Here is a 26,546-nt window from a genome sequence, read left to right as displayed (position 1 = left end):
ATTACATTAGCTAATCAGGGTGGATATTAGTCACTTTTGATTGAGATTTGATGGGAGTAATATTTACACAGTACGCCCCTGTGGTATCACTTGATTTGAAAGCTTTATGACTTGTTTAAAGATTATATCATAGAATATCATAGAATAGGTGAAACTAAACAAATTGTGGGAGGAGTTACATCGCTTCTTGCCACAGGTGCTAATGTTACAGGAAATGCATTTTACTTCCACAGCCCTACCAAAATTACCAACTGATGTTTTTTCCCAGTGGTTTCATAGCCTCACACCGGACAATAAGGCAAAAGGTGTTATAGTTGTGATCCATAAATCTTGCCCCTTCCTGCTCAGAGAAAAGAGGGCTGATGCAGAAGGGAGATATTTATTTATAAAGGGGGTAATGGTGGGCCAATTGTGTACACTGGCAACAGTATATGCACCTAACACATGCACGGTAGATTTCTTTTCTAGGTTTTTTTCTGAACTGGCTCATTTAGTAACACATTATTATTTGGGGCTTTCTTAGATGATTTGTGTGCCTGCTGCAGTCATTGGGAAATAAAGGGTTTTTTTAGTGGATGGAGTGGAGAGGATAGCATATAAAGAGAGCAGTGTGTCCTGACCAGCCTTCCTTAAGAAATATTTGTAGTATCCAATCAAAACATGTTGGTATAGGCAGGAGGTGACATCACCAGTACAGGTTACACTGTTCAACAGGTAAAAAGTTTTGGGCATAAAATTAGCTAATCTTACATAATTTTGGGGTGCTGAAAACGAAAATGACCCTAAAAAATGTTGATTGGCTCTAGTTTCCATGATATATTCACCCATCTAATGACGTAAGCCATTCAAAATTATGATGCAACTTCAGCTGCATATTGCGCAATTGATACTGGTGACCAATAGAAAATTGCATGTATACTGAGATGATGCAATATTAGCCTTTAATTGCATCACTTCACTGCATAAAAGCTGCAGTATCTGTAGCTGATTGTAGTTCGACAGCGTCTTTACATTTCGTTTTATGCTTATATAGGCTACTCAGTAATGCCTCGAACTTGTGTGAATAAAGCAGATAATTTCTGCTATATCTGCGGTGAAATAACTTTTATCTCACAAAAAAGGAGGATAACAGGAATGATTAAGAAAGCCTACAACTTGTATTTTGGCTGCAAGATAGGAGACCAGGACAAGAGCTGGGCACCACATATATGCTGCAATTCTTGTGGGACGGCACTGGAGCAATGGTTGAATGGAAAAAAGGCATCTATGCCTTTCGCTGTGCCAATGATTTGGAGAGAGCCAACAGATCATGTTAGTAATTGTTACTTTTGTATGGTGCCTCCAATTGTAAAAGGGCTAAATAAGAAGAAAAAGTTATCTGTGCACTATCCAAATATTCCATCGGCAATACGTCCAGTTCCTCATGGAGAGGGGCTACCAATTCCTAAAGCACCAGAATCCTTTGTGGTTGAGTCAAGTGAGGAAGAACCTGAAGCGTGTAGTCACGTGCAGTTGTAAGAGATAGCCCTTTCCTCGAATACAAGAGAAAAGCCAAGAGAAGCAAAACCGACACAAACTGAAGACAAAACTAGTGAGAATCCTAAGTATTAAAATGATTCAACTTAGCTTATGGCTATAATTTTTCTTGGTAATCCTATGCAATATATTATGCCATTTAGGCTTTGTTATGTAGTCAATATCACTTGCTTTATATTTGTGGAAAGACATCTATCTATATAATTATTGTGCATTATGTAGTCATTACGCCTATAGTAGAAAACTTTCCGTTTACAGAAAAACTAGAGCCAATTGACAAATTTCATTGTTATATTTGAACTCAGAATGTGAAATTCATTAAGAAATGGATCCTTTTGTTTCCAAAACTGGCAAAAAATAAAAATTTGTTGAACAGTGTTATTGCTGTAGAGTGTGCACTGTCATCAGAGTTTCTATTATTATTATATACAGACTGGTTGTCAGTGGCCAGCGCCCAGCTTGTTTCTGTTAAGTTGATTAGTGCTCCTCTTCCTTGCTCTGCTCCCATTGTACTCGTCATTAGGAACACACATGCTTACACTGCATTAGCAACATTGAAGCAACAGGGTGGACTGGATTTCTTTTAGAAGAGCTTCTGTGGTCCTTGAGCATAGCAGAACAAATGTGAGGTGGATTTTGATAAAATATGGGATATATGGCTTTTTTACTACCCCCAGATTTAAGAGGTTACTGTATGGTAGATGGAAATTCTAATACACAGACCCCGAACTTCTCTAAGGCTGCAAAATTTTTGTTGAGGTGGTGAGAAAAACCAAACATCCTTTCTGGTTGACACTTTCACCTTTAGTTAGAGAGAGTACTGATGGAATTCTTGAATTCCATGAGATGCCCATAGTTGTATACAGTATATTTCTCCTTTCTTATTTAATTAAATAATATAAAGGTAGTGGTAACCACCTGATGGGTTTCCATTTTTTCTTTCTTTTCCTACCTCCCTATTAGGCTATAATATGACAGAGCAATAATGTCTATGTCACAGTTGCAGTTACAAATGAAATGGTGTATAAAGTATAATTTGAAATGGCCCCTTTCTTTAGGGTCTGTTACATGGAGGTGTATGTTCTATGACCGTAAATGTATTTTCGCTTCGATTTTTGTATAAAATTATATTAAAATAAAATAAATATTTTATGAAAAAAATGAAATATATGTGATCACTCCTTCTGACATAGCATTTCAGCTAAAAAGGTACATACTTCTCAAAATCAGTTATTTTTCCTTTGCTCATAGCTCTGGAAAATTGTAATTTAATTTAATTACATAAAACACCTGCCAGGTCTCTTCATCTTCCATTGTGCCCTAGTAAAAACACTTACAGTATATGGTTTTCAGCATATCTGAAGTATTTCTGGCTCTCGACTGTGGTATAGAAAATTACATTTTTTTTCAGAATAACATATGCCTCATCTCTTCCTCTAACATAGCAGCAAAGTACAAATGTTTGCATGATTTGCAGTCTATGCTATATTAATGGCTTCTGCCTCTAATATATCCTCCACTATTATTTCTCACTTGAGTATGGGTTTATGGACTTGAGGTGTATTGAAGCACTCTGGGTTGCCATTTTGTTGGACTTTGTACACAATACACTGTGGTACATAAAAAAAGATCACAAGCTATGCGATTTGCTTTTACACTGTTTGGCAATTTGTATAAAGTTGATTGAGTGTTGAGTGTTTATTTTATTTTTGTCCTTGCTACTTCCAAGATCCATTATGGTTTAATATTGCTATACCAAACAATCATTGTCTTTGAAAAAATGACGTAATATAGTCTTTTACTTTTGGATATAAACCATATTGGGTTGCTGCTATATATATACCAATTATTTACAGTAAGTTAAATAAACTATTATTACACTATTGAACCATTATTCAATTTAAAGCAGTTCTTCAGCCTTTTTTAAAAAATAAAAAATTAAAAGTCAGCAGCTACAAATACTGCAGCTGCTGACTTTTAATTAAAGGATACTTACCCATCCAGGGGTCCAGCACCATGCTCATCCTAACTACTTTTTCGCTTGTCTTCTTCGGGAATGGCATATTCAGCATGGAGTCCTCAGCGAGTGCAAAGTAAATTGGGATATTGACATAATTTAATAGGGACACAAACATTTTAAACTTATTTTTGGAACATAAAAGAAAGCAAATTACTTCAAATTACCCCTTCAAATATTACGATGCTTTTCATACGTTTTGCACATTGGATTGGATCCATCCTTCCATTGCAGACCCTCCCATGGCAAAGCTCACCTGTACTGCATAAAAAAATTGCACCCTTTGAGAGCAACCACTTTGGTGGCTCTGACAAAGATGGGATGTCCTGGGACTTCCTCCCACACACATACTCATGTCTCCAGTAATTGCTACCCGAGAATTTGTTCCGGTCCTGATGGACCAGAAATTCAAGCTTTTTCTCTTATCTAACTGGTTTAGGATCAAACATTTTCTACAAGAGGGTCCTTGGCAGACTGTCTCAGAAATTCAAGATTTGATCTTGCCTCCACTGGACTACTGACAAGCCAGAAAATGCAATTTCTTTACCTCCATCCAATTGTGGAATGTGTCTCTGGCTCTACTTTCTCCATTTGAGCTTCACTGCTTGGACACTCCAGCAGTTTGTCACATATTATCGACTCCTAGTGTAGATAACGTGTGATGAAGGCTAAAGTGTGCATTCCACAAAAATGAGGAGTGCAGACCAACCAATGATTAGTCAATGGATAGCAGTGGCAAACAAGTCAGATAATATAGAACTGATGGCAGCACTGAAATGCAAAGAGCAGCAGTTCCATAAAACATGGTTTTATTGGCAAAACTTCCAATTCTTTCAAGAATATGCTATTTACATGGATTCCCTGGTCTCCTTGGGCCCTTCTTCATAGAATATCATTATTAGATAGCTCTGTTGCTTAACAGTGTTATTGTTGATTTTAGTCAGTGTACTCCACCTTACCTAACTCATCCTCTTCACTCCCTTCACCCCCTCTCTTTTGTATTTTGTTCTCCCAACTATTGGGGTTTTCATAGAGTTGGGGGCCCCCTCTGTTTTTTCATTTTTTAAATACAAGTTTATAAAATAAGTCTTATCAGCATATGCATCTCTGGTTCCTGTTTTTTTTCTATTGGAAGCTATGCCTACTTGTGGAAATCCTGGAGGATATTAGACCATCTTCGAGAATATTTCACTGTTATAGTAATCAATGATTTATTACAACTCCTTGTGTTATGTATAACAGTAGCTTCCATGCCTACTTGTGGAAATCCTGGAGGACAGATGTTAGACCATCTTCGAGAATATTTCAATGTTATAGTAATCAATTATTTATTACAACTCCCTGTGTTATGTATAGCAGTAGTTTCCATGTATGTGATACCCTTTCTCCTTCATGACCGCCTTGGATACTTACTGTATTTGGTTTGGGTTTGGGTTTTTATGTCTTTTATCTGTACGTTTTCCTTGTGGTGACTCTGATTTGTATGGTTTGCTGATGTATGTAATAAAAACGTATATTTTAACCTCCTTAGCGGTATTCCCGAGTGTAGCTCGGGGTAACATTTCAGTACCAAGAGCAGTAACCCCGAGCTACACTCGGGAATACCATGCGGCACTGCTCCGGCATTTGTGCTTCACTTACCTTACCCTGCGCTCCCGCGATGTGTCCCCTGCAGCGTCCCCGGCCATCTCCTCTGGCCGATGCCGGCATCCGGCATCCGGCTTCTGTGTCCTGTCCCTGTGACGTCGGGACATACGGGCGCCGCCGGCGGCGGGAAATTTAAAAATTTTAAAAATGTCTTTTTTTTTTTTTTACATTTTACATAGTAAAACATTGCTGTCTCAACCAATTTCACATACATTTTGTCCCTAGTGCTTTGTCCGGCGCCCTGCCTGCATTTTGTCTGTTCTTTCTGCCTGGAAACTGAGAAATGTCCATGGCATCCAAAAAGTGTCCCTTTAGGTCAAAAGCAGTTTTAGACCGGCTAGAGAACAGCGATAGTAAATCAGAACCACTTGCAGAATTGAGTGATAATGATTTGTGGGGAAATTCGTCATCAGACACTGAAAACGATTCTGCGACTTTGCTCAGCGATGTGCGAACTTGGCGCTATATTTCAAATTTCAGTGTTTTTGGTTTGATTATATTATTGAATTAAATTTTTTATTATTTTTATATTATTTTTATGATTATTTATTAAATTATAATTTATGATTTTGTGTTTCAAATTTTATCATACCCGGGATGTTTACTAGACTCTTGTTCGGACAGATTTCAGTGAGTTTTTCCTAAAAATTACAGGCCTACAATTAAAAAAATACATATTTCCAGGTAAAAAAATGGTACCGCTTTCAGCACCAAAAATCTGAAATAATCATACCGCCAGGGAGGTTAAAAAAGTAAGTACTGAGCAATTAAAATGTCTCAGATTAGGCCCCCCATTGACTTTATTGGAGTTCAAATTTAGGATCTGAACTTTGGTTGTGTTCACTGAACCTTGAATTAAATTGAAAGTTGAATTGAACTTGTGTACAGTCAGCTCATTCCTACAGAAGGCAGTAGCAAAATGTTAAGAACAACAACCTCTGAAAAAAAGAAAAATGTAAAATAGAAAAATGGAAATGGAATGTGAAAATGGTAATAAAACCCCAAAATACCTAATATACCCCAAAAACGTTTAATTGCTGGTACAAATATATAAGGTTCCACAGACAGTACTGAAATGTGTTGCAAGTGCACTAATATGGGCACATATGGATATGAATCACCTTAAACAAGAGAAACAACAGATTCTTCTCTTTTCTCTTGTGGACAATTTCCTAGTATAAGACTAAAAGTGTTGTGTTATGCAGTAAACCCTGATTGCTTCCCAGCATGTTTTTCTGCTTTTCCCAATCTGAGTCCTGGTATGCATTATGAGTCCTGGTATGATTAAAGCTTATATTAGACAGATTTCACTTGTTTAAATTGGCAGTACTTAAAAGTCTTTTAATGATTGTCAGTGAATACAATTCTTCTACCTGGTGACTCTTCAACTTTTAATCCCAGAAGGACAACCCTCCCAGAGTGTATCCATAAGCAGGAACAGTATTGTCACACTAGTTAAAAGAACAACACAACAGCACAAGGGACACACTGGGAGAGATATACTAATACTGGCACACACAGAATTTGGTGCAGCTGTGCCTAATAACCAATCAGCTTCTAGGTTTTATTGTTGAAGCTTAACCGAGCAAGCTGAAAATAGAGGCTGATTGGTTACTATGCACAGCTGCACCATATTTTTGTGCACCAGTTTTAGTAAATCTCCCCCACTATTGTTATTGATATTATTCATTCACTGTTAGTATTAGTTATTATCCTTTTGTGGATTAATTTCAAAACAATTATTTTTCATGGTTAATTATCCTTATAGATTCATATATTGGATTGATATATTTGAGTGGTAGGTGCAGCAATTTATTTTCTTCTCTTTTCACAGATGCACATTGGTTGTGGGAACACAGTTACATTGCTATCAGATACTCCCTTTTAGCACATCTTTCATGGTGTATAACATATAAGTAGTACATATATTGAACTCATTATATTATTTTATTGATAGAGGAGAGGGATACTTTCACTTTATCAACTATGTAGTACTGGTGAATTGCAGCAGAAAAAAAGGCTTGCATTAAAAAAAAAACAAAAAAAAACTAACTACTGTGTTTATGTTTACTTTGGACATTGTTTAAGTAGGATCAGATATATAAGCTCACAGATAAATAGTTATTGCTTCAATTATGGGTTGTATTACTTTTACGTTGTTTCTACTGAAGTGTACACTGTTTTTATACATTTCTGAGTTGAATGTAGCTTATTTTTCTGTTTACTTTTAGTAATTCTCTACCTTTTTTTGTTTTTGTTTCTATTAACAGAAAGCTGACCTTGCAGTTGCCCCACTGGCTATTACCTATGTGCGAGAACAGGTTATCGACTTCACCAAACCGTTTATGACTCTTGGAATAAGTATTTTGTACCGAAAGCCTAATGGTACAAACCCAGGCGTCTTCTCCTTCCTGAATCCTCTTTCCCCTGATATATGGATGTATATTCTGCTGGCTTACTTGGGTGTCAGTTGTGTGCTCTTTGTCATAGCCAGGTAACATATCTACCACTGTGATTGTTTGACAGTTATTGACTTTTATATCTAAATATGTAACTGTCAAAAGTCACATGTTCTCTGCATTTTGTTTCAATATTCTGATGTGTTAAAATACAAGTCGTTTAAGGCTCTCACCAAAAATTGTTTGTCTATGATACTTATAGTGCTTAATACTAAACATTTGCACAACTGGATTTACTGCAAGTAAACATATATTACCAAATAATTGCATTTTTAGTGCTTAATGTGAAAAATATTATATCAAACTCGGTTCAGAGTCTTAATCCCAAAGAATCCTATTCTGCATGGATAAATCTCTCTATTTTACATGAACAAAAAAAAAATCTAAACCCAAAAAAACACCTTAATAATCTTTGTGTAATATTTGATTAAAATAATTAGGGCTAAAGACCAAAATATACTTTAATTTGTGGAGGTGAGCTTTGAGCAAAGGTGAAGCATGCAGTAATTTGTTCAAGCTTGTTAAACATAGAGAAGATGTTCAAATTAAGATCTATTTAAATTCCACCAAACTGTAGGATTTAAGAGGTTCAAACTCATACTTACTCATGCAAAAAACAAAAATGTTCAAATTCATTGAATCTGATGCACTTCATACTAGCTTTCATAATCTAATATTAAATAATACACGTGTATGAGACCTTAGACAAGTTCTGTGGCTGAAATTACCCAGGAAAGCTATCATGAAATTAATCCAATAAACCATATAATCTGTATAATTTCAGTATATTAGCAATCAAACCTAAGTTAGCAACCCAACACAGTCTTCTTTCACCTACAAAACCCAATGTGGTTGACATGTGTACATTTTTTTAGCCGAGTGAATGTTCAGTATGAGCATAACATTTTCTGAATTCTACTGTGTCTAAATGTAATTATCAAACAGCACTATGGCATACACCTTTTATTTTTGTAAATACATATGAAGTTGACAGACATTGACTTTACATTACAACCAATTTTCCTTGTATCTGTACATTCAATGAACAAATTAACAGTGTATCAAACTTCACATACAGTAAATGAAGATAAAAATGTGTCACATCATTATTAGAAAGTTTATTACTAAACTGAACCAGTATGAACTGAGGTTGAGAAAGCTATGCCAAGTGCCACTTTTTTTTATTTCGGATAGAGTAGGAAAAGGTTATAGACTTTTTTCAGGGTTATATTGCTGTCTGTGTTACCATTTGGGAGTATATACTCTCCCTTTCTGTCCCAGTCAAACAAACAGCATTAAAAAAAATACTATTATGGTATAAGGCTCAAGTTGGATATATTGCCCTTACACTTTCTTTTAGTTGTAGGACTTATATAACACTAGAAACAACTTATTAGCAACAGAATTTATAGGAATCCACACAGTTTTTTTTCAATGTGTCACTCCCTCACTGGCCAAACAAGCATGATGTCACTCTACCACTATTCCTTCTCAAGAAACTGAGATTCTGCAGGGAGGAGCTTCCATCAGGTAAAGCAACCGCTGCACCTTAGTGAGTCTGTCTTTGGCAAGGTGATGCCAGCAGTAGAATTACTGGTGTGGCATGGGCCTAAAGCTAGCCACACACTTTAGATTTCTCTCCTTCATTCTGCTAAAGAGTGTTAATGGACTTTCTGCACCATCAGCTATGTTATCAGTAGCTGTTTGAATACCAGCTATGCAGGCTATTGTATCCTGCAACTGTTTTGATACCCAAACTGCAGCTGCATCTGATAGGAGTCAGTTTTCCACTCAACATTTTTGTTGAGCCAGTGGTGCCAACTGAGCCACCCACGGTTTGAATTTCAGCAGAAATTGGCTAACATTCAAGCTACATATAGTTGCCTTAACCTTGCTGCTTTCTATTTAAAAGTGAAAAAATGTTTGAATGCAATTGCACTATAGTAAAGTCTAGGTACAATTCTAGCTATAGGGAAATATAACAATCAGAATTTTCTAACTTCTTTTAAAATTATATAAAATGGAAAGGGTTTAAATTGGCGATACAGGAATTCTGATATGTCTAGCTATGCTGGATTTGAGGCTGACACTACAAAGCAGTTATTTAAAAAATCTGCTAAGAATCTGTGCTGTAAAAATCAAAAGTCTTCCTCCATAATGTTGCTTATCAATATATGAATATTGTTTTTGCATAGCACCACTGAGGCACATTTTACTTACTTTAGAAAACCGCTTAACATTTCATGTGCTGGCTCACAGCCAAGGAGCAATTTCACATATCACTAAAATATTTCCATTCCCATTACAGCATTACTATCTGAACTGTTTTTCAGGCAGTTTAAGAGGCACTTTTTTAAGTCATAAAAGAGATACATCACCAACCATCTTTCAGTGCAGGTTACTATACTATGTTAATAAATAATACATTACTTTGATTTAGCTCCCATGTTTATTTAATAGAATTCCCAATTTATTCCGGATGGTTTTAGCCTTCAGAAAATATTTCCTACTGTATACAACAGCTTTTCATTTCTTTGCCCTAAAAGAGTATGCGATTATCAGCCAAAATATTTAAAATGTCAGTAGCATTTAAATATATAATACCTAAGTGCTCTGAAGTTATACTTCGAGATTCAAAACATACTCTGTAACATCTATGTAAATACAATTGTAATACTCATATTATTTAAGGAATATAGTGTTTTTGGAAATAAAAACAATTAGTATATAGAATTTTTGAAGAATTACACTGTAAATATTTTGACTATTTTGACCATTTCTTATTGACTGAGCAATTACTGAGCAATATAAGTATTTCCCAAGATGCTAAAACATTTCTATGCAATTGGGTGCCAATCATCCAATTTATGTATAGAAAATCGGGGAAAATCATGGTGAAAACAATCTAACAATACAAAGAGTGTTTAAATGTTTCACTACTTATAGTTTTATATAAAGAGACATAGCTATCATCAGGATATCTTTTAAAAAAAAGATAGCTCTCTGATCCACAATCACCCAAAAGAATTTAATGTTAATCTTTCTTTTTAAATTGAATCAAATAAATGATCAGTCCCTATCTCGCTAAGGAAATAGGAATCTAAGTTCCCCATATTAATGCATCTATCTTATACTGTACATATAGCTAATAAAGGGAGAGATATCAGAATGACTGATGTAATAGCATAGACGGGCTCTTAGTACAAATCGGAGACAGATGGGTTGAATAAACATTCAACTCCATTACTGTAAATAAAGTGAAATATTGTTACAGTAGCAGAGAATAATGTTTGGACAGTAGACAGGTGGCATTTGAGACAAAGGGGAGTAGACATCATTCAGTTATGCTTAATTGATTATTAGAGAGCACACACATGCATATCAAGGTTCTAGGCTGAAAGGACAGTGGCTTAAAAATAAATCCATTTAAAGACATATCTCCCAGTATGTTGTTATTTAATTAGGAAAAATCCCTGAAAGGTTTTTCAGAGATTACTGTTAAAGCCGGTGATAGCTATTTCTAATTGAATAAGTGCCATGTACCCCATCAACTACTTTTTTGTTGACCTAACCTAAACAAATCTAATTAGGTATGCTTCAAAGAGGGTAATATGTATTCACCAAGGGTAGGGGATACAATGATGTGTACACTACAGTAGCTTACAGCAACCAATCAAATTTCAGTTTTTTGTATTTAGAGTAGACATGAAAAGTAAGTGGTTGCTATTTTACAGCTTTTTGTGCATAATCATTATACTTTGCACAGCTTCTCCAAAAAAGCTTGTGTTTAATTCTAACACACATCAAGTTAGCATAACTTTTTTCTCAAGTAACTTATTCTAGCTTGAATTTGTGTGGTCTTGCTATTGCAAACAGGTATTCCATATCCAGAAGGCATCAAGGAACATGAGGCAGATAGCATGTATTTGTTGACTGTGGTCCTGCATAAGTGCCTGTATGACAGCTGGCACATAATTTTTGAATTCATGGATGAATACATATTTATTGGTGAAGCTGGATGTCCAAAGACACAAGAAGAGAAAGAAAAGCATGGTTTAAGCTACAAATCATCACAATCATGGCTTACACAGGGTTATGGATTCCCAAATGACAGCTCAGATTAGATCAGCACCATTAGATAGAGTGAGTAGCATACTACTTTATACTCAGAAGTACTTCCTTTAGTTACCAGTGCCAGAATGATGTGAGTGAGGGATGAAGCAAAGAAAAATATATAATCCTGCAAATGAGGGAAATTCAAGTTAAACTGTTGCTTTACCATAAATATTCTTTTAGGCAGTCCTTTAGCATTTACCAAGCTGTTGTAAGGTATTTTTAATAATTTGCATATGATGTGCACGGATGACAACTTGCTTGACAGAATTCTTTGTGGAGAGCTTGTGCATTAAATTTCAATAATCCACCACTAATACCAAACCTCCTGTAAATAAAGCATATAAACCTATACAAACCTATACTATAGGTTTGTATAGGTTTTTTTCTTAAAAAAATACTTACCCTTACTCAGAATAAATGTCATACAAACACAGTATTTGTAACTTCCCTATAATATGGTCCACTATGTTAAAACTCATTTCTAGTTCAATTTATTTTTTGTCAGTGCTAGCTGTCCACATTTCTGCTTGCTCAGCTTTTAGACACCTCTTGTGTATTGCTTCTTTCAGAGCTGATTCAGAGCTACAATACATAAAACAACAAGAGTAGAACAGATCAACAAATGAAGATTAAAAGACCAGTAAATTCCAAGGGGAAAAAAGGGCATAGGTGTAGGTTTATTTCAAAATCCACAATAAAAACGATTTGTTGTCTAGGCAATAAAGTGAAACAAACAAGTCAGGAATTTACCATGTAAAAAAAAAATCATATTACTATCTGTTGAGTAAACTGGATATGCCCATCATTTGTAGAAGTGAACTTTTCTTAAAGAAACGTACAATATGTTTTGAAGAAAAATAAGACAAGAAATATTATATAATGTCAAGTAAATGGTCAACATCTTAAATAATGCTGGAGATTTTATACCATGTACAAATAAAGATAAAGCGAATTGTGGTTCTCTCAAAAATGAAAGAAATGTTTAACTTTTTAGACTTTCTAGAAATTCTTGGTGAAAGCCTCTTTGACTTGGTCTCTTTTTAATAAGGCTTTGGGCATTGTTCGCAGTACAGTAAATCATAGCAACTATTAGGAAAGAAAAGTATATGTGTCTGTGTACACTTCTCCTAGCTGATAACCAGTAATTTTCAGGGATAATTGTAGTGTACATCATAATACTTTGTGTCACATTAATAAATAAAGGCTAATGCATTGGTGAGGGAAAAGGAAGAAGATGTGAAAACACATAGGGGTTGTCCTGTTTTTACTTATTGCAACTTTTGTTTATATTATTATTATTGTTATTATTATTATTATATATAAGCCTATGATAATGTTTAGACTATTTATTAGTGTTTATGGCCAATATGCCTTTACGTTCTATAGGTAAATTTTTTCACCTTGCTTCAAATACTTTAATTGGCATTGTATAGTGTATACAGTGAGTATTGCTCAGAGGAAGCAGAACTATTTTTTTCATTCAGAACAAAAGAAAAATATGTTTTTATTTATTAGTATGACAAAGCTTAAAGAAAACGTATGAATATGTAGACCATTGTTGCATATCTCCCCATCTGACAATGTTAGTTTCCTCACTGACACATTGATCCAATGTTTTCAATTCTTTCTGAGTCACTAGCCAGAAGCAAGTGTGCAGATCAGAGTTATCTCTGACCTAGCATGCTACATGCTGCTTGTAGTGAGTCAGAAGCTATGATAACAAGAGTCAGTCACGCATCTAACATTTTCAGAAGAAGGACACCAATGACAACTTCCAAATTTTTAGAAGTACAGGTTTTCTTTAAAAAGAAGAAAATAAGCTGTATTTTCCAAGAGATTTTCCATCATGTATTTATATATTAAAGATCAAACTGAAATTATTTCCTTTTAAACCATAAAAAATAAAATTTTACCTTCATCACTTTTGAGCTACAACCTAATGTTGTCCATTAGCAGAACAAAAAGTCACTGAGTCCAGCAGTCACATAATTCTCATCAGCATATAAAATATTTGGGAAGTCTTAGTGTGCTTGTAATTATTCACTAGAGACACTAATTAAAAAGGTTGTGTCTGATGAAAAAATGTGGTTTGTAAGCAACCTTCGAGGACCAAGGTTGTATAGCCCTGTAATCATATATTCATATACAGTATGTGATCAGAACTAGTAATAACAATGGACCAAGGTGGACAAAAAATGTTTAAAATATTCACAAAATAGTAAGCAGCATTTCTTGTATCTGTAAAAAAACAGAACTCCCTTTCAGTGCCACCTGTTCATGTCAATAAAAAAAAAAAAAGAAATGTTCATACTTTCAAAGGATCTAAATGTAAAGGAGTCATTCAGAATGTAACAGGTTTGTATACCTGTCATTGCAAGGTATGACATTTAATGTACATTGAAAGGCAGCTGTGAATTATTATGCAGTTTAAAATTGCAAACTGTTTAGCTAGGATTTTCATTGCTGAAATAATCTGCTGTCAGAGAAGCTGTTGTCATACTGGAATAATATGCCAGTTACATTTAGGACTCATGTGCCCTAAGGTTCACCTCATCACATACATCAATTTGTGCAGCCTTATGAATTTATGTTAAGTGTTGAATATACACATTAAAGTGAATTATAGCAGAAAAACTCTCAAAATTGTTCTCACAAAAAATGCCAAATGCATCTAAAGCAATAGACACAGCAGGATGATTTAGCTGGTCAAGATACATGTTTAAAATGTTATGTATAGGGGATCCAAATTTAAAAAAGAAATATAAGTAATTATTACAAAGGAAAGATTAAACTGATGTTTTGTTCTTCTGCATTTCTCATATCAGCAACCAGTGTTTTCATACTGTATTAAACAAGGCTTATCTGGTCTTATGCTATGTATAAAGTGTTATTTCCAGATGTGTACTGTGTAGAAATGGAGACAGATTATAAAGGAAACAAATGTTTTCCTTGGGAGTTTTGGTCCTTTTGGGTAGCAGGCTTTAGTGTGGGCAGAGCTTGTAGTCATCCAAAAGTGTCAGTTTGGACATACCAGTAAAGGTTAGCTTCAAAACTTTTATTTTCATTTCTATGTTTTTATTTCTTTTATATCATTTATAATTATTATTACAACTAGGGATGATCATGGGTTCAGTCTGCATCCAGAAGGAAGCTGCCAGTGCTGGCCCAATCAGCTGTGGCACATCACTGACCTAACATGACCATATGACCACATTAGGTCAATTATGCCATTAGCATCCCTACACCACTCACAAGTGTTTTTTTTTTTTACAAATATGCTTTTAGAATGGGGTACGCAAATAACACTACTTTCACAAAGCATTATGGTTTTCTAAAAAAAGAGCACAACAAAAGGGGTTTATCCTTGGATGCTCTTATTAAAATTCCATATAGTGCTGTTTAAACAGAGGAGGAAGGAGGGATTATTTACTTCTCTGGATCATTCACTCAGAGGTGTGTAAATTTTAACCTGAGCCATCAAGCGTTGTTAGCAATAGGTTTTCTTCAACAGACAAACTATTCCAGAGGCAGCAAACACTCAAAATATTTATGTGTGATAAATCATATTTGCCTAAATATGAAATTAAAAACTTTTTTTTAGTTCTGAGCAAAACAAATTAGAGTGGAAGATATACACAAAATGTTATACATCCTCTTTAGGGAGTTATTTCTTTTCTAAAAGTCCATTAAGAGTAATAAATGTCCTCAGCTTAAAAAGTACCACTAAAAGCACTATCCTGACCAGGGGCGGACTGACAACTCATGGGGCCCCCAGGCAATAGGGATCATGGGGCCCCTGTGTCCTTGCCCACACTCAAACCACACCCAAAAAAGTCTATGAAAGGTACCAGGGACATCTCATGGGGCCCCCTACTGACCCCGAGTCCTTGGGCAGTGCCCGAGTTCTCCAATGGTCAGTCCGCCCCTGATCCTGACATAAACAATTATCTTAAATTAGCTGCTTGAGGACTACTTGATTAAAGATTTTTCAAACACACGTTTGTTTTGAAAAGACAATTGTGATTTTTTTTTTAAAGAAAAATATATATCTTGTTTTTGCTGTGACTTCATGAAAATATAACTATAATTTTTATAAGTGTGTTGATTAAATTTGAAGCAAGGTTGAAAAACTTGAGTTATTGCTTGTTACTGGCGGTTTCTGATTCATGATGAGGAAAGGGCAACAACTGTCATCTAAGTTGGTTCAGAATATGCATCAAAATGTTATCCTCTAAAATGAAGATGTGGGTAAGTGAAACAGTATTTAGTACAGAATACCTTAAAATGTCCAGATTGATCTAAATGCATGAGTAGTTTTGGTTTAATTCATAGCATAAACCACAAAAGAGCAACAGTGTGAAAAAAAAACACTGCACCCAAATCAGAATACAGCTTTAAAGAGACTATCAATAAAAATAGAACATGTTAAATAGACATAATGTACCTGTAATTGAAGCTGGTAAATACTAACCTTTCTTGCTGCCCACACCACTGAACGCCACTACATTCAGTAAACATCCTTCTCTGAAGTCCATGGGAAAACAGTTCTAATAATATCTATTCCCCTGGTTCCCCACAGCTCTTGTTGGTTCCTCTCACTAACCTGGTACTGTTTTGTGTAATGACTTGGATGTAAAGAAGGAACAAGCGAGAACTGTGGGAGACTGTAAAACACTTCTAGAAGTGTGGGTTTCCCTATGATCTTCATTCTCAATGGAGAAGTGTTTGGTAGCACAGGCAGCAGAAAATGTATGTTTTTACTGTTTTCTTTTACAGTTAGGTCTATTTGGTACTTTTTTTTGACAGGTCACTTTAAGCAATCTAGAAATCTTAGCTTTTGTTTGTATGGCATGAAATTATACACATTACTATTTTATTTAATAGGTCCATTTGTGATATATTGTTGATTTACACACACAGGAAAGTGCACAATCACAAGTATATATTCATATATTGAGTTTAATCTATCATGAGGATGGTTGTCTCTGAGAGAGGTTTCAGTTAATGTATCTAGGCTCCAATCCTCCCAGACATACAGAAGTTCCATGGCAGTGATGCTAATCCTTCTGTATCATGGTAAATTAAGCTTCTAATCCCAAACTACTGTATTAGTGCCAATTTTACTGAGAGAAACAATTTTCTATAATGAAAATTCTCTCTTTAGGTTTATGATTTTTTTTTCAGAAAGGCACAAATTGCAAGGTATATTTAAAATAAACCAAGTTATATAAAATCATATGACAAACTTAGTATATGATTTTGTATAAAGATGATATTGCTATCAAAGTGTTATAACATGAACAAAAAACATAAGGTATAGATGTAAAATAAAGAGCATTCTTTCTAATTTTATTTAAGAAGAAATTGGAAGCTTACTTCAATAATATTACCTGTTTTGAAAAGAAATTTTATTTTTTATGTTTTATGTTATCTTTAAGATAGCTGGCAACTCCAAAAAGAACACAGATTCTGTGGGCCATCACAACTTTTACTACTCCATTAAAATGTATTACTTTTTTCAGTAAAATCATCCTCTAACTGGTTTTACAATAGCTCATTAATAGTGTGGTATTCTACTCAAAGATCTTTTAATGTTAGCAAATGTGTTTGTTTTATTAATGAAAGTGCCTTTGACCTGATTAGTTCTGTGTGAAGGAAGTGAAAGAAAGAAAGGCAAAGATTTTGGAACCTTAATGTTGATCATTTCATTTCTGTTAAGCTACAGACACGTTAAGGTATTATATAATTAAAGCTGACTACCAATTGTGTTGGAGTTTTCCCTTTACAGAATAGAAAATATTTTGTGAAAAGTAAAGTGTACTTCTACTGCAAACCCAAAAAATAAGTAGTGGGTTTAAAAGTAAAAATAAAAAATAAAGGTAGTGGGCTTGGTCATTCAAATCCATTATTTTGCCCCAAGGCAAAATGCACATTAAGAATAATTAGTTTACAGCAGAGTTATGGAGTTAACCAATTATTTTGTGGATTTGTGAAGGAAGTAAGAGGAAGGCTCTATTGTAATTCACACTAATTGGGGGGGGGGGGGGGTGGTGGTTGTGGCTCTTTTTAGGCCACCTCACCATGCCATGCCTGGTTATTTTGTTCCTATCCTTCCCAAGTCCTACTTAATAGAAATCATGTTTTTATACACTTTACCGATGATGGTCAACAGACCTGAAAGAGATGTATGAAATTTGGAATTAAAATATTGAAATATTGTAAGCCAGCAGTTCTGGTTTCACTCTAAACTAAGCAAAAACATGCCCAGCACACTTAACTACCCTGCAAAAAAACCCAAATTGACCATGTCTAACAATGCACATTAAAAAAGAGGGTTTAGTTGCCCACATTTTGCAAATATATGAGGATGCCATCAAGGATCCTTCATATTCTGTGGCCATAACTCTATATGGTTAGAGTCAATTTGTTTTGTTTTTTCAAGCTAGCTGGTAAGTGTGTTTGCAATGTAAAAACATCTTCCATGTGCACCTTATTGCTAAGGCTAGTTATAAATTGGGGTGGTTGACATCTTTTTGTATAACTGTAAACCAATGGGGGAAAGAAAGGATTTTCATGGCTATATACACTATCCAAAAATGAGGAACTATCTTCTTATGTTTTGATTTGTGATGAAAGTGAGACATGTAGATATTTTCTGTTTTAAAAAGGCACTATTACCCTTTTTACCCACTTTATCATAATCTGTCTTATAATTAAAACTGCAACATCTCTGTTTTCCTCGAAAGAAACAAACTTTTTATATCATCATAGCAAAGTATCTGCCCACTACAAACATTTATATCCATCGCATGTATTCTCACTTAGGGATATTTATCCCAGTAATCCAATGTGAATTATACACAGTCTAGCTATACAATAGTGATTATACATGGTAAGTATCAGCTATAACTTAACCAATTGATTTGAACCATCTAACAAGTTGGTATCATGTTTGGATGTTTAATGTCCTGTGGTTTTTTTTCACTAAAATGGAAAGATGATAACCCAATGAAATGTTTGTAAATGTCATTTGTACTATTTTTCCTATCTTACAATGAACTGAACCTGATCTCTGATCTTCATGTACAAAAATAACTGTTTTCAGTTAAATCATTTAGAATTCTATCTTTTTAAATTTAATTTAGGTTTTCAATTAAATTATTAACCTTAAATAATGACCACCAAATATTCCATAATTTCAAAGTTTTATTGTTTATGTCACTTTGTGCATTAGCAAACGTAAATTCTGAAATAGAAATACTATCTCTGTCTCTCTCTCTCTCTCTCTCTTTCTCTCTATCTATACATACTGTATATACATGTAGGGGTTGATTTACTAAAACTGGAGAGGGCAAAATCTGGTGCAACTGCACATGGTAGCTAACCAGCTTCTAAGTCCAACGTGTTCCATTACGCTTCAACCAAAAAAAAACTGGAAGATGATTGGTTTCTATGCAGAGCTGCATCAGATTTTGCACTCTCCAGTTTTAGTAAATCAACCCCATAATGTCTGTAGACAAGAACCCAACTGCTAGCAGAGTAGGGCAAGAGTGTTGTTGCTGGATTTTTTGTGTATTGACAAAGGACTCTCTTTTTTAGCTTATCTGTCCCCAAACTCAATGTACTCCTCCTAGTTCCCTGGTCTCCTCCTCCCATGCCCGCCTCCAGGACTTCTCCAGGGTGTCACCCATCCTCTGGAATGCCCTGCCCCAACCTATCAGATTATCACCTCCTCTCCTCTCCTTTAGGCGCACCCTGAAAACCCATCTCTTCAGGGAAGTCTACCCCATCCCCTGCTAACTTGCCGACCTCCTCCACTCTTCCTACCACTCTATCCCCCACAGCTATCTACTCCTGTACCACTATCCCCTCCCTCCTAGATTGTAAGCTCGAAAGAGCAGGGCCCTCGATCCCCTCATGTTTTGCATTGTATTGTTATTGTTCTGTCACATGTTCTGTCCCCCTTTGTAATGTACAGCGCTGAGCAAACTATTGTAATAATACATTGAGTAGCTATGGTGTTCAAATTGATTATTGTGACACTAAAGCTTGTCAGTTCACATATGTAGGAGAATGAGCAGCCCTTAATTTCCTTATTATATAGCTAGCTCCCATGCTTGTTTGTTTTCCCTCAGGTTGAATACACTGTTATTAAGGTGAACTTTTTTCTTTGTCAATGCAGGACTGTGCATTTTTTACTCTGCCCAAGCAGTCAACTTTTACTTTGCCCATGCAAAGTATTCACCATTCCTAGCTCTCATGCCATTCACTGCATCCACTAGGAGTTGAGAGAGAAATCCCTGTGTAAGTTCCAAAAGGATCTCTTCCCTGGTTTTGTGTGACAGTGTTGATCCAATCAAAAGGCATTATCACTATCACAAGAGAGATAGGGTGTACATTGCATGGCAACAAGTTGTTAGAGCTAGGTATTTTGTTTTGCTCCAGGTGGCTGAACAGAAAGGAGAGGGAGAAAAAGCCAGGTGCGTAGATACTGTTAAGTATAGAAAGACGGAAGCTATATGAACCTTTTACTTTTCCGTGCATGGTTATTTCCACAATGTTTCCTCAGCTGCATCACTCTACTGAATGTTGTCTACTATTAACTTAGTTAAAGCACTGTAAAAAGTAATAATGGGTATACGAGCGCTAGGTGGAACAGATTAAGCAGCTAGCATTAAAGGTCAATCTCCAACCCTCATAAAATGTACATATTGAGAAATGCAGAGCTATTGAATGACATATATAAGGAGGAGCCAAGCCAGTGACGTCACGCGCACGGGCCACGAGGAAGGCCAGCGGCCATCTCTGATTCAGTCTTTACATCTATCTTGCCAGATGTGAGTGCATGGTGTTTTTTCTGTTACTTTTTGCCAAACTAATAAAACTTACTGCACTATCAAGCACTTTTCTTCTGGCTCGTTTTTTAATGAGCAATTTTAAGGTGGATTCCTTTAGTGTCATTTGGGTCCATATAAATTTGGATTGGATTTACCCTGGAGATCTGGAGAGTAGCAGCTGGATGAGCAGCTGATGTGCAGACGTATACCAGATGACCCCCGAGGTTACCCTTAAGATGCTGATGACCAGGAGTGGTCTATGTACTCAAATGCACTTATAATTGCGCTATCTGGTTAGTGCAATATACACTCATTTTCTTATCCACTGGAAGCACAGAAGTTCACCTTTTTCATATACTGGATGTTTTTCTCATTACTAGATGTCAATATTGCATTTTATGCGTCATATTTAGATGCTACTATCACCTTTACCTTAGCGCTCCACAGCGCATATTTATATTTGGTTGTTTTATCAGTTATTTTTTATATATGTCATTCAATAGTGCTGCATTTCTGAATATGTATAGTTAAAGCACTGCCAAGTAGCTCTCTGCTTGTGCGATTGGCTTGCTGCATTTCTCAGAAGTCTGCATTGCAATAAAAGTCAAATTTAGGCATCACCTAAACTAGGAGTTTTAATTTTGATAGGACACTCCTTAATACACTGAGACTTTTCTTATTAGAACACTGTACTTTGCCCAGGTGGTTAAAATGAAGTCTGGCCCTCACATTCAGAAATCAGTGTGAGAAACTTGGCGAAGCAAACCACAACTTCCTCAGAAGAGAAAAAAGAATAGATCTGTAACAACATTTGCTTAAATCCTGGCAATGTGTGTGGGAATTACCTAGAAGTGAGTGCTTTTTCTTCTCAAGAAAACTGGAGTTACACTTTAAATATCTTTAAAAATGTATGACTTTACAATAAAATACGTTTAACATTTGCATGGTACATTTATTATTTCATAGAGTTAAGCATAAAGAATTATAAAGAAGTGCAACTAAAATACCAATGAGTGCATGTTAATACATTTGGAAGGGAAAGTTAGAATATTTATGGCACATAAATAGTTCTGCGACATCTAAACCATTGCACAGTGGTTTTAAATAGAGCATTTACAGAGTAAGGGAAGAAAATCACTCATTCTTTGAGACTCCCAAGAGATTTAGTAGCAGCATATAGTGGAAACAGTGGCAGAATATTGATTGTTCTTGTTTAACCTGATGATGCTGTTAATTATTAACCTTTCCACCTCATTTTGTTCTCTTGAAAGCTGGCAGGAACTGGAACTTTAGATTAGATAACACTAAGTGACTGACATTTAGTGTCAGAACAAAGACCTAACATCCTCTTTCACAGAAAAAAACACTGATTATATAAACAAATCTGCCCTCTCATTATAAAGTCATATGACTTTAACATCACTTAAGGGTAAGACTTATTTATCATTGTCTTGCATTGTGTAATTGAATGTTCATTAAGTTTTTTTTTTTTATTCCAACAGAATTAAAATAGTGGATATTTTTCCTAATACACCCATAGAAAGGACAATGCCGAAGAACATAACCAGTACCTAAAACTGCACAATGTCCAGGCTAATTAAATATCAGTCTTGCTCAGTATTTTTAGAAATAATTTGCTGTTGATCATTTGATCATCTGGGATGCATGTGACCTCCTGCTTGGATGTCTTTTAAATGGTAAAAGAAAATCACAGCAGCATCAGTTTGTGTATACAGTCACTTTGCAATTTTTCTTTGTCCACATACAATGCAAACATACAGCAGTGCTATATTATATAGTTTTATCACCTGAATAGCAAAACCAGTAAAGACTGACATGGAAAAAAATCTTCACATATATAGGCAGTTAATTGGGTAAAGATGACCGTACATTTAAAAGGACATACATCCATTCAAGTAAAATTCAACCATCACTAGGGCAAGCTGCAGAGCAATCCATGAATGGCAATGTCCAGTGTTGCCAACCCTATGGTGCCTATGAATGCAGAAAGGAGATGTTGAAAATAGATAGAGGGAGACCAGCATTAACTTATCAATGTGGACAGCTGTGACATAGGTTTCTAACCTGTATGACTGCATTTTCTAAGGGTGGCCATACACAATATATTCTGACTATTTCTGTACAATTTCCTTTGAATTTACCAAAATTATGCAATGTGAGGACAGACATAAACAATGTATTCAAACACAAGGTCTATTATAAGTGTTTACAGTATATAGAACCCAGCATTTATGCAGCACATTGCATATTCACATTAGTCCCTGCCCTCAAGGAGCCTACAATCTAAGGACACTACCTTAAAGTCATATATACACATACTAAATCCAATCATCATGTCTTTGGAGTGTGTGAGTTAGCTGGAGTACACAGAGAACATTTTTGCAAGCACAGAAAGAACATGTAAGCTCTGTGCAGGTAGTGTCATGATTGGGATTAAAACTGAGGCCCCTAGTGCTGCAAGACAGGCATGTTAACCACTAAGCCCCTATACTTGCATTACATAGTTGTTAGATCTAAAGGCGATTCTCCAATCAGATTGTATAGTGCTAAGATTAGCTTAATAGCAATTGTCCAGCAAGCTCAGGGGGCCACTCGGAGATACAAGATCACTGTCCAATATTATCTCATGTTTATGAATACCTTTATAAGTGACCTGTAGAGTTACTAAACAACCTAGTTTAAAGCTGAAGTTTAATGTTTTTGCATTTAAAGGATAAGTTCCCCTTTTAGACAAAAATAATAAATGTAAATTTTTTGCAGGTAAAAAAAATGTGCATTTATTATTTTTGTCTACAGGAGCCTTGACAGCATTGCACCAGTGATCAGTAGATCACTGATGCCATGCAGGTCTGCAGATGTCAGCATATCTGCTTGCCTTATGGGATGTATGAGCAAGCAGATATTCTGACAGGAAGCTTCAATGAACTACCACGGTGCTCCACAGTACTGTGGTAGTTAATTGAAGCATCATTGGGACTTGCAGTTCATTGATTCTTGGAAGTTTTCAAATTTGACAGATAGTGCAGGGAAACTTCTCATACTGTCAGAGGGAGGCAGCAGCTGCGGCTATAGGAACATGTTACACGTTCCACCCTAAAAATGGGTGAAACATGTGACGTTCCCAAAGGGGAACTTATCCTTTAAGTAAATAGTGTTTTTATGGGGGACAGAACATGTGACAGAACAATACCAATACAATGCAAAACATGAGGGAATTGAGGGCCCTGCTCTTTCGAGCTTACAATCTAGGAAATAGATATATATATATAAGGACAGGCCCACCAGATATGTGTAATGCTACCTACATCAAATGTCAAAATATGTCCAAGAGCTACATATTGGGAAGACGTATATTATCTATATCCCCCAGTTAGAATGTTCAAAGTTTTCTCCTGGGCTTTGATTGCAACAGATAAGCTATGAGAATATACATGATTTTTCACTCTTCCTTACCTATGGGAATTTCCAGTTTCTTTGCCCATAGTACTGTGGGAGTGTAGGATGTGAAAGTTGTAAAAGAATATTATGTAATTGAAAAACTATAGGAGCTATGAGACAGGAGGTGATCAAAAGCAGTAGTAGAAGTTGAGACAAAAAAACAGCTAAACTATGGCAGTGACATTAAAAAGGAACTTAATAAAGATTAAACCTCTAGATGAGCCAGCCATTTGGATACCATTTTTTGGTTCCTCATTTGGTTTGAAGAAAATTTGGACTATCCTGTGGTGGGAACATTTGTTCCATATCCCCAATATGGAATAATTCATGACTGGAGAGGGGGGGGGGGGAGTCAGGATTGTCAAAAAGAAATGTCAATTGTTTCTAGTAGGAACAGATGGCCAGTATACGAATTATGCCATGCTATGTTTTAAGCAGTAATTTTATAAAGAGGGAAAAGGAACAAACTTTTTTTTTCATTACAGGCTCAATCTATGATAGCACTTTAAGGTCTAGTAAATCCCACAATTTAAAAGGTTTGTTATGAAACCAGTTCACTATTCTCAAAAAATTGAGGGCAAACAGTAGAGAGATGCATCTGCAGTGCCAGTTCCTCTTGCAGTTTTTAGAAAAGGATAATACCTTGCAATTTAGTCTAGGGTGACTAGTACCCCAAATACATTTTGTTTTAAAAAGTGTTGTAATTGTTTTATGAAATGTCATAGGAACCACTATCAGCATCAGAAAATTCAGATAATTTTTCTACCATCAAATTATTATTATAATACAGGATTTATATAGTGCTAACAGTTTGCGTAGGGCTTTACAAAATGAAGGTAGACATTATAGTTACAATACAATTTGGTACAAGAGGAAACAGAGGGCCCTGCTCGTTAGAGCTTACAATCTAGGAGATATAGTAAGATTTTCTAAAGTTTTATGTAACAGAGGTAAACAGTTAAGGCAGAGCATTTTTTTTAAAATGTCAGATTCAATCTGAATCCCTAAATATTTTAGGGACTCAAAACAGATTTTGAATTCAACATTTTTATTAAGAAGAGTTACGTGATACTCAGGTAGGGAACATTAAGTATTTCTAACTTTGTGTAACCAACTTTAAAATTACTTACAGAGCCAAAGCTTTTAAATGTTTGCATTATGGTATATAGATTGTCTGAAAATGTATATAATTTAATATTAAAAGAATCTATATCTATTTCCAATATCAGTTGTTTCCTTAAGCTATGTACAGCTACTGTAGCTGTCCTATTGTAAGAACATAAAGAAGAGGTAAGAGAGCGCATCCCTGTTGTGTGCCATTCTGAAAATGAAATCTCAGGGATAAGGAAACATTCACTCAAACTCTTGCAGATGATCAAGAATAAAAGGTCTTATGAGTCTGCTGTGTATTTTGGGGGACCATTAGGGGGTCCCTATGTCATTTTAACAAAAGAAAAATAGAAGTGTCTGCTCTTTTTAGGGAACTACACCCAAAGATATGAAATTTTGTCATGACACCAGATAAAATAACAATTACTAAGGAGACTTTGTATGTTTAATTAGATCGAGCACCTTTGATTTGTCACAATTAATAGAATAACCAGAAATCTGACCAAATGAGGTAATAAGATGAGATGGGATATGTAAAGAAGTAGGTCTTCTGCAAAATTTTTATTTTTCATGGTCTTGTGAGTTAAAGGTATACCTTGGAATGTGGTTTGCAACTCAGTAAGAGTCGCAAAGAGTCCAGTGCAAAGATGAATGAAAATGGGTGAAAAAATTGGTATGGGAGAGGAAGTCTGGTTATCGGTTATCAGGCTGGTGTTGAGATCGGGATAAATGTATTGTATATTGGAGGAAAATGTTTGGCCAAGTAACATGGGCATGTGGGTTTGGATGGGATCCACTAAGATTTTAGCTAATTGCTTATAATCTATATGAAGCAGTGATATTTTATAAGGCATTAAGACTGGACATATGCAGGGTTTGTATTGCTTGCTGAATGTTTATTAGCTTGGCGAACCTCAGTTGTGATTGAGGAGTTAAATTTTTCAGAGGTGAGTTTGAGTAGTCTAGCTTGATCCATTAACTGCTGAGGAAAAGGCAGCTGTGAAGGCTGAGCTGTGTAACGATGGGTATCATATTGTTCAAAGGCCAAGATTATAGAATTTGTGCTGATCATTTTAGTTGGTAGTCTTAGGTCTATTATTTAAAACTGAATTCCAAAAAACTAAACATTTCATAAAGGGTTAACTACACATTGATGCCTAGGGACTGTGAAAAGCAGTTTTACTTACCTAATCCTACCCTCCCACACAGGCTCCTCCCTTTTCTCCCCTGCACTCCAGCAGTCTAAGGCCCTCTAAAGTCATCAAGAAAAATGCAGGGACATGAAGATGCTGAGGGGAAATTCACTGCTAAAGCTAAGCAGAGAGTAGTTTGCTATAAGAGCAGAGGATCAGGCAAGTAAAATTG

At 35.6% G+C, this 26,546-nt stretch overlaps 1 protein-coding gene across 2 annotated transcripts in view; it reads left to right on the top strand.

The window, feature by feature from the left end:
• Positions 1 to 26,546, top strand: part of GRIK2 (glutamate ionotropic receptor kainate type subunit 2) — an 855,383-nt gene that overhangs the window by 611,316 nt on the left and 217,521 nt on the right. For both annotated transcript variants that reach the window (XM_089665163.1, XM_089665154.1), the window contains one exon: positions 7,471 to 7,694. In XM_089665163.1, coding sequence (XP_089521289.1) covers positions 7,471 to 7,694 — 224 coding nt within the window. The remainder of the gene's footprint in view (positions 1 to 7,470; positions 7,695 to 26,546) is intronic.

Source organism: Staurois parvus, unplaced genomic scaffold (assembly GCF_062004578.1).
Source record: "Staurois parvus isolate SC_StPar_1 unplaced genomic scaffold, SC_StPar_1.0 ptg000048l, whole genome shotgun sequence".
NCBI classification, from domain to species: Eukaryota; Metazoa; Chordata; class Amphibia; order Anura; family Ranidae; genus Staurois; species Staurois parvus.
The sequence above is the reverse complement of the archived record's forward strand: the minus strand, read 5'-3'. Positions and strand labels throughout refer to the sequence as shown.